At 44.1% G+C, this 14372-nt stretch overlaps 1 protein-coding gene across 3 annotated transcripts in view; it reads left to right on the plus strand.

Moving 5' to 3' along the window:
• Positions 1-13958, plus strand: part of SLC10A7 (solute carrier family 10 member 7) — a 252547-nt gene extending 238589 nt beyond the window's left edge. For 2 of the 3 annotated variants that reach the window (XM_021679306.2, XM_044912605.1), the window contains 2 exons: positions 11269-11414; positions 13774-13958. In XM_021679306.2, coding sequence (XP_021534981.1) covers positions 11269-11414; positions 13774-13803 — 176 coding nt within the window. In that variant the 3' untranslated portion in view covers positions 13804-13958. Of the gene's footprint in view, positions 1-11268; positions 11415-13354; positions 13397-13773 lie in introns of those variants that run through there. The other variant, XM_044912604.1, reaches the window with a different exon arrangement.
• The last annotated feature ends 414 nt before the right edge of the window (positions 13959-14372 follow it).

Here is a 14372-nt window from a genome sequence, read left to right on the forward strand (position 1 = left end):
GGAAGAGAAGGATGTGGGGGCAGGTCAAGAGTTCCGTTTTGAACATGGTCAACCTTTTTAAAACAGATGGATTTAGGGGGGCCTGGGTGGCTCAGTCAGTTGAGTGTCCGACTTGTGATTTCGGCTCAGGTTATGATCTCATGGGTCTTGAGGTCAAGCTGTGCATCAGTGTCCGTGCTTATCGGGGAGTCTGCTTGAGATTCTCTCTGTCCCTCTCCCCCTTACCCCTGCGTGCTCTCTCTTTCTCTGTCTCTCTCAAATAAATAAATAAATCTTTAAAAAAATAAAACAGATGGATTTAAGGATAAACAGTCCTGACTTCTAATCCCCAAATCAAAACTGCCTCATTCTTTTGTGTCAGGAGGCATCTCTTCTGAGGTTGATGTTCATCATAAACATGGTACCATCAAGAAGAAAATTACTGCCAGAGGGTGATTAGTGGCCATGTTGACAAAACAAAAAATGTATATTAAAAAAATACTGTGCATTTGTGTCGCAGCTTACTCACATTTACCACTTAACTAAGACTTGGAAGCCCTTCCGGAAGTCCCACTATCCACTAGTAAGAGGATCTCCAGTGCAAAATTTTAGGGAGCACTAAGTTTAGAGGGTGGGAGCTGTGCCAGAATCCATGAAAGCACATGTCCTATTCATCGGCTTCTCTTTGCCTTGGACTAAAAAGATTTCAGTGTTTTTCTTCATTTATAAAAACATATCTAAATAAATTCTGTAAAATTAAACAAGGCTTTCCAGAGCCAGAGTTCAGTGAGTTCTGTTCTGAGCCAGGGGCCAGTTCTGTATTGGTGACCATGTTAAACGTATTCGATGACCTTGTGTTATTTTTGTCATATGAAAGCCTCAGTCTATTTTTGATGTTTTCACATCCTGTGAGCATGAATATTAGCCAGATTTTCTCTTAAGGAGACAAAAGACTCTTCCTTCACAGCCTAGTAAAGGAAAAGAAGTAATCTCAATCTACTTCCTGCCCACCTTGTCTCCATAAATATGGTGACCCCTCCTGGAAGACACAGCCAGCATTTGAATGAAGCCTCCGTGGCTCAGTTCTTTAATTCATTCTGGAATTCCCTGCTTGCTAATTACTCCTACAACGCTGTCAGACAGGTGAAGGTGTACCTAATCTTCCGAGGCAGAAACCTTCAATTGGTAGAGTTAAATGTTTCATTGTCAGCATCTGGTGAGCCAGCTCAGGCCATTCATTAAACGTCTTTTCCAATCAGAACGTACCTGTTTCAAAACAGAAATAACACCAGCTGCTCATTTTGGTTTTGTCTTGCATCTTTATTTAGATAAAACTTTCAGCAAAGTGAAGGGCTTACAGCCCAGGTAACTGAAGACTAAAACACCATCTTTAATATTTTCCTAATGGGCCAAAAATGGTCATAAAACCACCTTTTATTTGAAGCAAGTAAAAGGCCGGCCACATAAGCACCTTTGTTGAAAGGAGTCCCTCTCTTTTCCTTTCAGACTTTTCTTGTGTAAATGTTATTTTTCTTAGGTTTCCCCCTCTGTTTTCGGTGGTAATATTATCAAGCATCTCTTTTCTCTGGGGTCCCTCAGCACTGTGACAAATTAGCATTCAGGCATTGCAGGCACAGAATTCTGGTTGAAGAACACGGATGCTGCAGCCAGTCTGTATGCACATCCCAGCTCCCTCCAGTCACTAGCTGTGCCTGGCCTTGGGGAAATTGGTCCTGACTGCTACCTCAGGTTCCTCCTCTGAGAAATGGAGATAAGAATGGAAGTTTTACGCACACTATAGACGTGAGGAGGGAACGAACTGATGTTTGCACACTCTCCAAATGCTGTCTGAGCCAGAGCAAGCCCTGCGTAACTATCTTCTACAGTCTGTATTCTGCCTCACCAACCTACAAGTGAAGATCAGGAATATCCGTGAACTCCAGATGTGGCTTCTGAAGTCCCATACGAGATGGGATTGTTGAAAGACTAAAACATGAACACTGTTTTCTCTTTCCTAAAGCTTTGGACTCCTGGAAAGATGGTTCCTTTCTCTTAATTATGGCCTTAGATGTGTGGTTTGTAACCTTACACTTGTTAATTGCCCTGCTCGCCCAGGCCTAATTCTCCCTTTTGGATAAAAGAAATATTTTTGGGTTCTGGTTTTGAAGGATGAAGGATAAATCTCTCCAAGTTGATCATCAGAAAAGAAATCTGACATTTAAAACCTTCCTAACTGTGGAGGGGAGGGTGGTTAGCGATCAGCATGAGCTCCTGAGAGGAAAACAGGCCAGTTTGTGAAGCACGTTTGCTGACATCTCCTCTATGGATTTTAAAGTGTCCCGTTCCCTCTCCTATGCAATCTCCAGAGATAACCGCATGACATTTTTCAGGCTTCAGAGGTTAGAAATTAAAATTACATTTGTACATACCTATTAAACTGGGGAGAGATGATCATGTTTTTCTGCCAGAGGTCTAGCCAAGGGGGGGGGGGTCGTCAGAGATCCCGGAGCTGCTATTGTTGCCTTTGTATTCAGCAGTTTGGAACCGCTCAGCATCTATGTGGGTTCCATGAACCCCACACTGGGACACTGGGGAAACTGCTAGAGAGCTCATATTTGCATATGTTACTTAGTTGTACCTCATTTTGGATGACTCTTGGTACAAAAAGGACAAAAATGTTTCCTTCTGTGTCTCATACAGCGGCAGTCGAGTTTCTAATGCTGCGGTACAGTCATAGCAAAGATAGTATGGCAGGAGATTCCGGTTAAAGATGGAATGACACAAGAAGAACAGGGAAGCAAGTAAAATGTAAATCATTGGCAACGGTAAAGCAGCATAATCCACATACTAAAATACCTTGGAGAATTTGAGCAGAAGACCAGTCATTGAGATGGGAGTGAATGAGAACAGATCACACGATCTGTGACATCCTTTCCCCCTTCCTGAGGGAATCGGCAGGAGCTAACTTGCCAGCCTTTGGAACATACCAGCGTATGTTTGGGGGGAGTCCTGGAATAGTCAGGATTATAAGCAGAATGTAATTTGGGGGGCTGTGCAGACTAAATAGCTCCTGCTCCAAAAGGCCATATCTTAGGGGAGCTCTTAACTGATCCAGCAGGCCTCGGATGGGCAGCAAGCCAAGCCATACCCATTGATCTAGAAGTTGGGGGCCTTTCTTTTTACCCCCACTAAAAGAGAGACAAAAATCAGAATACCCCAAACGTTCACTGAATCCATTTGCCTAACCACTGTGTTCCTAGACAGCAGTGCTGCATTCCCTCACTGCCATGTATCATGATGTTGTTATTGGGTGGAATTTGCTCTTTGCCTAGATCTGGCGTGGTACTCTCTATCTTCTCTTCCTGTTAAATGAGTAAGAGCATACACTCCTTGAAGGCAGTGGGAGGGGGGCGGTTACCCATTAATTCACTGGACCTAGAAGAGTGTCTGACACATAATGGATGAAGACTTACTCCTTACAAGACTTTGAGCATTATTTCACTTAGCATTTTTTTTTTAAAAAAACCTGCGAAGTAAGTACATTTTACAGATGTGAAAACTGAGGTTGAATAAGTTGCCCAACCGAGGTCACGCAGGTGGTAAGTGGTAGACATGGGATTCTAACCCAGGGCTCTTTGACTCCCATGTCAGGCTTCTTAACTGCTACACTGACCTGCCTCATGTAGGCTACTGGATATAATAGATAATAAATCGCTACATGAAAGTGACAGCTATATTACTGAAAATTAGCCTGCTTTAGGGTTATCCTGACTGAAAGCCTTTTCTAACCAAATTCCAGAACTGTTGTTGTACTTTATCATGGCATCATTTTGTGTTCTAGAAATGGCATGTAATTGCTCCTTTGTTTAGTAATTGACATAAATTAGCACCAGTGAGTTTGACTTTCTGCGACTGTTTGTCTCTAAAGAGAAGGACTCTGTGTGTGTGTGTGTGTGTGTGTGTGTGTGTGTGTGAGAGAGAGAGAGAGAGAGAGAGAAAGGTTGGCACTTAGCGATGCTAGAGAAGAGTGTCTCTGTTCCTCAAACAGCGACTGCCTTCCTGGATTATGTTATGATTGGGGAGACCATCTATTCCAATGACTTTTAAAGGCAAGCATGGTCTTTTCTGAGAGATTGACTGAGGAAGAGATAGACTCCAAATAACAATGTGTGGGACATTTAGATAGTAAACTTATGGATGTTTCTAACTAAGAACAGACTAAACAAAAGCGGGAAATCACCATGACAACTGAGGAGAGAAGCAACTGGATTCCAGATTTTCCAGCAGCTCTCTCCAAAACTCAGTGAAAAGTCTGAGAAAGCCTTTAAATGGACAACAGGTCATGTGAATTCCAGCGAATGAACCCCGAAAGACAGGAAATGATGCAGGTGATTGGAATATGCGCGATCTTAGCTAAGTGAGCACCTAAGTGTAATATGAGACTTCAAAGGACGCAGACGGCGTTTTTCAATGTATTTCCTCTCCTACTCCACACTTCAATACTCCTTTCAAATTTCGTGTTCCTCGGTCAGCCCAGTTTCTTTCCTTCCCACCACAGCAAATTTTATGCTAGGAAGTACAGTCCTCTCCCCAAGGGGTGTGTGGAGGCATTCTCTCTGCAGTCTAGCAAAGCAACTAATATTTGTTCTATATCCTGTCCTTTTAAATAGGAAATCTTACTTTAGTACCTATTCTTAAATAATCAGTCATTTATTAAGTAGCAGTCCTGTGCTTAAATACTGCAGGAGATTAAAGGAAAAATGTAATACTTTGCCTATGTTCAGGGAAAAACAAAACCTACCCCGAAGAAAATAATGGCAGCATCAGCAAATGCTACATTAGCTGATGCCAGGAGGAAGATCGACTTCTTTCCCCAAAAGAGGAAGAAATCCGCAGAGAGGTCACCCTCAGGTGGAGGAAATAGAAAGCTGAGCCTGAATGAAGCCACAGGACTTAGGCACTAGGGAGAAGGGGCAAGATCCAGTAGAGGCTCAGCTCTTACAAAGATAAGAAAGTGCTAGACCCGAGCCAGTGACCGCAATTGGCAAGGGAAAGTTTGGTTTAATGGAGTTGGCACGGCTCAGTGATTAAAGGTAAAGAGACCGAGGTCCAATTCTGCCTCTACTGGAATGCGTGATGTACGATGTCAGGCAAGTCACTTAACTGCCCTAAACCCTGGTTTCCTCAGGCTTAAATGGGAAAATTGCCCCTACTTCACAGGGCCGTTGTGAGGATTAAATGAAATAATGCAGGCAAAGCACTTAGCATTCAGTAAGCACTTCCAAAATGGTGGCTGTAGTAACTGTTCTTTACTGAAGTTGAATAGGGAGAGAATGTGATGAATCGGCCCTGGAAAGTCATTGTAATTCTTGAGCAGGCTATTGGCTTTAATTAATGTGGGTTGGGGGAAGATGAATCTGGCCAGAGTTTGGAGGATTGATGAAGGGAAGAGTCTGAAGACGGGGTGATGTCAGGAGGCTGTAAGAGTGATCTTGGCTCGATTTTCTGAGACACTGAATTAGGCAGGTGGCAGTGAAAACTGAGGGGGAAGGAGAGTGGCAGATGGAGGAAAGAATCTACAGAATTCAGTGGCTTGGTCAAGGGGTAAGAAGACAAAGATAATCCCCAAACTCTCAGTTGTAGAAACTGGGTAAGCCAGTGACAGAAGGGGTTACACAAGCCATGCTGACATGCATCCCTCTGACAGAGGAAAGCTGAGGTATCAGGGCAAGAGCTACCAGAAGGTGAGCCCCCGGAGGGTGGGGACCTTGGCGGTGCTACTGACCTGATACGCCCAGCAACGAGGACAGTGCCTCACATCGGGCAGAGGCCCCAGAGGTATTTTTTAATGAACGGATGGGTGGATGGTGAGAACATGGTGCACCCACAAGTAAGTAAGCTGAACAGTGATGTGAAGTAGCTGGGTTTTATATTATGAACAATAGAGCAGGCTCAGCCTTCAGTGTGGGTTAAATAAAAGTCCATATTTAATCTAGAAAGAAAAATGTTGCTCAAGGAAACATGAAAAACTGTCCATCCAATAGAAAGTATAAACTCTTGCAACTTGAACATTGATACAAAGGGAATTTTCTAATTCAGAGAACATAAAATAAACATACTTAAAATAGGCAGGAAAAAAAAACTTGTTCTTGTACGTATTGTTTTATCCTTTCTATCCTGGGTATAGGATAAAAGAAACCCCTTACTTGCTTGTTAGAAGAAGAAAGCTCTCACTTGAAGTTCCTACTTGGCAGATGTCAGTTGAAAGCTCTGCTTATGGAATATGTTGCAGTGTCAAACTCTGTTGGATAATTGTAGATCAATGTGTCTTGTGTGACATGGAACCATGGCATGCTGTACATTACTGATTTCCCAAGTGTTTGGAGCAGGTAGTAATGTGCTGAGAAAGTGCTCTTTATCTATCCACACAGTGTACTTGTAGAGCAATGGGGAAATGCTTTTGGTGGAAATTACTTTAGTCAGAAAAAGAATCCATTTACAATATGCGCCTTCTAACATCTTTCAGACAATGCATTGTATTAAAGAGGCATTTTTTGATTAATGTTTTATAAACATTTTTCAGCATGACAGCTTAAAGCCCCTGTAAAATTGTAAATGCGTGCATCGTGTTCACTTCCATAAAGTCAAATGCCATCTCATAAAGTCTAGTTGGATCCTGTCAACCATGGTGACACAGAATCAGTACCTGGGAGCATTAAAATTAATTTGCTTCATTTATATTACTGCAGTGATAGCAAGATGAAAAGAGTCCTATATTTAAATTTTACTTTAAAAAGAAAACTCTTTCTAGTAAGTTTGTTTGGTTTTTTTAAATTATTGCCATTTTTTTCTCCTACTTAAAGAATGTAGTGAAAAAGGAGTGATAGTCTGCACAGTAAATTTATGATGCAATCTGGAAGAATACAGATCCATTCATTCGACACACTCCTTTTGAGCACCTACTCTATGCTCAAAGATGAAGAGACCGCCGGTGGTAGTAAGTGCAGTGAACACTAGGCTGGAGCGTGTTGCAGGTTGGGTAAGCATAGAGTAGAAAGGACCTGATGGCCAGCCTGGGACTTTGAGGATGGCATCCCAGAGGAGGCGACGTAAGAGCTGAGGGCTTGAAGAGTGGGTGAAGCAAGACGTGGGGGATGGGCATTGTAGGCCAAAGGAGCTCTTGTGTAAAGGCCTAGTTGGGGGTGGGGGGGGGTGATGGGGAGCAGCACGGGCATTCCTCCAGGCTGGAGCACGGAGGCAGGAGAGGGGAGGAGCGTGACATATAGAGACAAAAAGGGATGGGGGCCAGGTCAGGAGGGTCCTCGTGCACCGCACTTAGGGGTCTCCCCTGGGTCACAGACTCCTGAGGAGTTTGATAGGATCCGATTTTGTGCTCGCTCTGGCCACAGAGCGGAAAAGAGCTTAGAGAGGACACACCTAAAGTCAGAGACTGGTGTGGAGACAGCGTGGGAATGCCGTTGAGAGCTGACCGGTCTGAAGGAAGCTTATGGGGAGGAGGTGTGAGTGGTCACAGGGACGCCCAGGAAGTCACTTCGTGCAGGGTTAGGTCACATTCCGCTCGTGGCATGCCTCGCCCTTTCACAGAGCAGTTCATCTGACTGAAGGAATGAATGATCGAGCGAGTTGTTCAACAAGCGAGTGAAGAGGATGAGAGGGGGCACATCACATAGGCTTCTGGAATAAGAGCTACCGCTGGTGTTCTGACTTGACTTGAAGATCACATTTTGCCCAATTCATGACCAAGTGGCAGAAATCACTGTGTGGTGAGTGCAGGGGCTCCTACAGGTTCCTAACCTCGCTCTATTGAATTTTGCGTCATCGTCCTGATAGTGATGGCAACGTGGCAAAGATGCCCTAGAACTGACGTATTGAACTCACTGCCTCCGAGTGATGGCCACCAGAGCATGGAACGTTCGAACGTGGAAAAGTTAACTCTCACTCAGCTTCTCCCCCCTTCGTTCTACACTGACCTTCGAGGACATGAAAATGCAGACTGGAAGCTCTCTCCTGGGGGGCGGGGGCCGGGGGAGGACTGAAAGGAAAGCAGGGAAAAAGAAAGATGGAAAGATACAGATAAATAGGAGATTGAAAAGAAACCCTAATAATTGGAAAGGAAAGTAGAAATCAAATGATTGAAAAGTAAGGTGGATTTTAAGACTGAGGGAAGATAAAGATTCCCGAAACAAATAACATATGACTTGAATCACTGGGGTCCCCCTTCCCTCACCAAGTGATTGAGCTGTGCATCCTCCCCAGGAGAGGAACAATCAAGGGTACATGACAGGGACCTGGGTCCTAATCCCTGGAAGCTAGGCTTTTTTTTCTCTCTGTTATATTATGTTCAATCATATTTTTAACATTAGTCGCTTCGAGTGCTAGTGATAGGAAATTTGATTAACGATTAACGAGGAGGTACTGCAGGCACGTAAAGCAAGAAGGAGAAATCCCTATTTAATTCGTCGAACGTCTGTAGCAGCTGCTAGTCATCACGGATCCCTTCTCTTTGTCAAGCGAGGTGAGTAACTGTAACACAAGGCAAAGGAAGGAAAGCGCCTGTAACCGCCAGGGTCAGTCAGGAAAACTGAAAGCGCTCTTTCAACGTAGGAAAGATTAAACAGTGTCAGAAAACTGAAAGGGGGAAAGGGGGACGGTGAGGGCAAAAAGGAGTAGAGACCGCAGGAAGTAGCAAGAGCTAGGGGAACAAAGGGAAGTTGGGGTTCTCAGAGCCTAGGAGCTCGGAGGAGGAAATGGGGGCTCAGGCCTCTTAGGAGGGGCACAGCGAGCTATTAGCTGGAGCCAACTATTGCTGCCTCTGCCCCCTGAAGGTGCTGTTACTCGTAGGAGCCCCAAGTACCTCCTCCTCCAGCCTTCCTCTAGTGCCCCTGCTGGCAGAAGCATCCAGGGAGTGGGCAGACAAGGAGGGGTGGTGTTCGCAGAGCCCCAGCCCCAGCCCCTTCCCCGAGCAGCATACATACAGAAGAGTGCGTTTGAAGATGAGCCCCAAGAGCCGAAGAACCAGCACAGGGCCAGAAGAGAACATCACACAAATTGGGATGAGGGTCCAAAGAAGGTAGAAGGTCACTTGTACACTGAAAGCTTCTTGAGAGTAGAGACTTGGCTTCATCTTTCTGTCTGTGTGCCCTAGACACTTCTGGGGGTGTCCTAGCAATCACTTAGCTCCTTAAGCATATGAAGTCACAGGAACATCCTGGTATGGATGGCCGGGGAGTTCGATGCGGACTTCTGCTTCTGGAAGTGCCTCTGGGAAGCATCCAAGAGGAAGGAGTTCCAAAAGAACCTCTGGACAAGAAAGTTTTTTGCATACCACAAAGCTGCATTTCTGCTTAATGAAGCTACAATCCCCGTGGCACGTTGAACTGAAGACCTCTGAGACCTTGAACCTTCCCTGGCACAGAGGGCTAGAAATGCAGGTTGTGTGGGTTGCAGTTCAGACCCCACCACCTGGGACAGTTTCCTGACCCTGAGGTCCGTTTCCTCATCAGTAACGTGGTGCGAACACTAGTTTTCACCAGCCTCCCAGGGTTATCGTGAGGCTTCATTCATTCATGGGAGAGCACTTAGGCAGCACGTGACATCTAGTAAGCCCTCATGGCATACTAACGACGATGGGCATCATTATTGCTAGCTTCATGTACCTAATTCCCCACACTAAGATGAATCTCTGCTGTGGCTTACCTTGAGACACCTTGTCTCTCTTGCAGCCAATTTCTGGTTACTGAGCCCACTTCAGCTTGCTGAGGAATGACAGAGCCCGAGTCTTCTCCAAGAAAGGCTAGTTTGAGTGATTTAGCCCAGCAGCCATGGTCCTTGAACGCTGGGTCAGAAACCCCCGCTGTCATCACTTTCAGGGACAAGTATCTCCATATTCCTACCATGTACTTCCTTCAGCCCCGCTTTTACTCCACCCCCATCCCTGCGCTCCTGAGCATCATCCCTTTGCGCCAAATAACCTCTCCTGGAAACAGGAGGAGGACGCTTAGCTCTTCTTTTCTCATCATGATAACTTCCCAGGTTCATAATATCAGATGCTGCTTTTCGACTATCAATTGATTAAGTCTATTATTTTTAAAAAGAAAGCTCTTTTGTTTTTTATATTGGTGAGAAGACAGAAAGTGCAAAAATCTAAACATGTACTTTCCAAGCTTTGAGAGAGAGATTGTTGGGGACCAGTTAAGTGTTTTCAGTTTATGGCAATGATTTGTGAGGCTATGAAAAAGAAAGCGGCTATGAAATACATTTTTGCATAAAGGTTTGAAATGTATTAGAAGGTAAAAATAATTGAAAAAGCAGAGCTTTCCTCAGTGGGTTATAATAAAAAGTTATTTATGTGCCATCAGTGTGCATGTTTAGGAGCTTGGGTCCTTCTCAGAGGCTGTTCTCAAAGAAACAGGAAGGAAGCAAAGCTATTAAAGCTATTCCATTGAAAAAGCTGACATACATACACAGTAATTCTGACAACTGGGCCGTATTAAAACAATTGGTAATAATAGTCAAATTGCTGGTGTCTGATTTCTCTTATAAAAGCTTAATAGGTACACACTGTAAGCAGCTGTTTGCAAAATCTGCAGACCTTGCCCTTGGTATAATAGAATGGTAGACTCAGGAAGTAGTATTCATTTACCTGAGTTCCATTAAGACCTTCACTGTGGGGTTTAAACATTCAGCCCTAATCTTAGAATTCACCTGCCATATAATATCTCATAAAGCTCTTTGAGATCGTTGGCCAAAAGAGAAGGCACAAAGCCTCTATTAATGTTCATTTAGCGGAAGTGCCCTCCCACTTATAATGGTATATATCATATATTATCTTACCATATCCTTTCAGTTCTCAAAAGTGAACTTTGGGATGTGAAATGATGCCGGGCAGGTGTCCAGCGGACTGTTTCACGACAAAGCAAGAAAAGATCCATTTTTGAATCTCTGCTTTACTCATATTCTTCAGCCTTCTGAGAAGCAACTCTTCTCTCCTCTCCTTGGTAGACAGCCTGCTAATTTGCAGTGGGAATTATTGGTGCCTTTGAACGCTGACCACCTTGTCAGTTTCATCTGTTCTGGGTAGAGCTTAGAGTTTTAGGTAGTGAAAGGAAGATGGAAAGATTTAATGAGTCTTTTGAGACATTCCCTATGAACACATTCAGGGGGAAAGATGGTAATGACCTAGTCCAGAGTTCCAGTTTTAATGGAGTGTCTTTAGTTTGATGACAGACTGAATTTGCCTCTAGATTTTCTGTCTTCTTTGTTCATCAGGAATTCCAATGCTCAAGATCGTGTTTGCAGGCCACGAGCACCTCTCTCTAATATCTGTGCCCCTGCTCATATACCACCCAGTTCAGATCCTTCTGGGAAGTGTGTTGGTGCCAACAATAAAGTCTTGGATGGTGTCAAGGCAGAAGGTGAGACTCTGGAAAGATCTCATTTGAATCCAAATCAGACTCAAATACTATTTTTGAATCTTAGCTGTTCATATACTTTAACTTTTGCTAGCATATCCTCATCCTCAAGTACATATTTTCTTAACCAATCACAATAATAATGACACATTGATCCATATCAATTTGAAAAGGAGGACTGAGGATTACATGTTTTATATTGTTATGAAAATATACCTAAAATGCAGTTTTAAAAAGCTTTTTTAAAGGGGCGCCTGGGTGGCTCAGTCGTTAAGCGTCTGCCTTTGGCTCAGGTCATGGTCCCAGGGTCCTGGGATCGAGTCCCACATCGGGCTCCCTGCTCAGTGGAGAGCCTGCTTCTCCCTCCCCCTCTGCTACTCCCTCTGCTTGTACTGGCTCTCTCTCTGTGTCAAATAAGTGAATAAAATCTTAAAAAAAAAAAAAAAAAAGCTTTTTAAAAAAAAAAAAAATCCACTCACGTTGGAGGACATATTGCAATGGGGTAAAGGTGAATATACTCAAAATATCCTACCCCTCCTCTCAGGTATACACCTTCTTTCCCCCACCCCGTCTTCCCTGCGTGTCCTGATTTCACATGCCTTTCTAAATCTGGTAGCACCTGGCTTTATCTAAAATGTCTACTTTATTTTTAATTTTCCAGACACCTAGTAACTTGTTTGCACAGCGAAACTATGTGTTGGAGCATTTAAAAAGTTTAATTAACATAGGAGCCCACACAATGTCAATTTCACCACGCTTAGCTCAGAATCTTGTAACTTATTCGATATCTATAGATTTGCTTTCCTAAATTATCAGCCAAAATAAAATCCGGGTGATTCATACAGAGTTTCGATGCTGTGTGTACCATCGGAGCGCCCGGCGGGCTGTGGGCTGGCTCCTTCCCAGTGGCTCAGACGTTACAGGACTGCCCCGAGCCTGGGCACAAGGTGGCAGCTGTTATCCGGAGAAGAGTGGGAGAAAGAGACAGCCAGTGGCGGGGGCATGCCCGGTGTGGTGTCCTTAGTGTCCTGAAAATGGAATCGCCATGCTACCACCTGTTGATCTCTGTGTGTGCTAAGCACATCCCCATCTTCCCCTGGTTCGGAGCGTGGGCCTTGAGCCAGCCTGCGAGCTCCGCCACTCCTCTCCGGGTGACCCTGGCCAGCTTATTTCACTTCTCTGTGCCTCAGACTCACGAGAACATCTGCTCCTCAGAGTTACAGAGGCTCCTCTGGCAGGGGTTTGATGAAAGCTAGCTGCTGTAATTGTCACTATTGTCATTGTCGTTCATTACTGTCTACAACACTGTAGCTAGCTCTGCTGTTGCCTCTGGACAGCTTAGGAAGGAGGCTCGGGGAGTCGAGCAACTTGCCCGAGGTTACGTGGGGTGGGTTAGTCAGTTCTAGAGTGAGGACCAGAACCCTGGTCTGTTTGGTCCCCAAAACCTTTCCCTGATACCACAAGGACACTCGAGACAGAAATACAACATTGTTTTTAGAAGGAGTGCCCTAGGTCCCCGGGATCCTACCTGAACAGGTTAGCCCACCCAGCACCTTCATTTATTTTTCCACTTACCAGAATGGTAGCGATTACCATTCCTTACTGGGTACCACTCAGGGCTCCAGTCCACCCACTCAACAGTTGGTAGAGGAGCGGTTTAGTACCTTTTTATTTCTATTACTATTTAGCCCTTTTGAAAACTTCCATTTATATCTGTCGATGTATATACGCACTGTTGGTCAGCATTGATACACATAAATTTTGACAAAGAATGAAGAAAAGTATTTAAAAATCCTAATATTCTGTCAAAAATATGCAGTTGTAGTGAACAACAAATTAAACAGAATGAAGTTTGTCTTCTGAATGTTTAAAAGCAGAGTGACAGAAGCATTTCCAAAAGGGAGGCTAAATTGGACAGTGCTGTTCATTCTCCTTTTGCACAGAAACCACTCCAAACCCGGGAGGTGTTGGCTGCCTTAGAATAATCCAGAAAGCGTGGAATATTTGCCCATCCCATTTGACCACAAAAATAAATACACACTGTCGATCATAAGGGTATCCATGAGTATCTCTTCTGCTTTACAAATAGGACTGATTGAGACCCATGGCCACCCTCCAGTGTACAGCGGGACGGTATGAGTAGCCAGAGGGGGCTGGAGAAATGACAAAGTCCACTAGCCAGTGAGGTGGGCAGGTGGACCCGTTTGTGTCCAGAGGTTTGGATTGTTGGTTAGGTAATACTATCGGGGTGGGTGGGCTTCATCTTCCTTCTAGTAGCATAAATTATCTGGTGTTGATTGATGCTTTCATTTTGTTCATAGATACTGTCCAGCTCTGAACATCATGTTGTCCTTTCTTACAGGGAGTGAAGTTGACGAGGCCAACAGTATAAGAAAGGAGGCACTCTTCATGCAGCGATGTATATATGTACAGGACTGTACATACAAACAGTTCTGAGGGCTTGTACTTGGGAATGTTGCTTCAATGCATATTTTATTTTTTTACACAAAAATATGATATAACAGTTTAAGTGCCTTAAAATGTATTTGACAGGAGCATTATTTCCAAAACCTACTTTGTTGGTTACTGCCAGGAGTGGTACCATGTTTTGGAGTGGTTTAATTTTTTTTTTCCAAGGACAGGAAACCATGATCGTGACAAAAAGCAAACATGCTTTCCTCGTACCACCTTTGGTGCAGTACAACCCTTCACTAGTTACTGTGCTGTTTGAAATGAGGTCACACCATCAGGAAAATCCCTTCTGATGACAGTGAAAATTTCCAAAGTCTTATTCATGAATACTTTGATTTACTGTGTGATTCTTTGTTTCTACAACTGTGACATGTCTCTTCCTTATCAACTCAGCAGGGGTCATGGATTGCATAGATGCAGAAAGGCATAAGTTATCTGCATTTCTTGACATCATTTTTTAGACATTCCTTCAGATAGTTTCCACACAGA

Source organism: Neomonachus schauinslandi, chromosome 2 (assembly GCF_002201575.2).
Source record: "Neomonachus schauinslandi chromosome 2, ASM220157v2, whole genome shotgun sequence".
In the NCBI taxonomy this organism is placed as follows: Eukaryota; Metazoa; Chordata; class Mammalia; order Carnivora; family Phocidae; genus Neomonachus; species Neomonachus schauinslandi.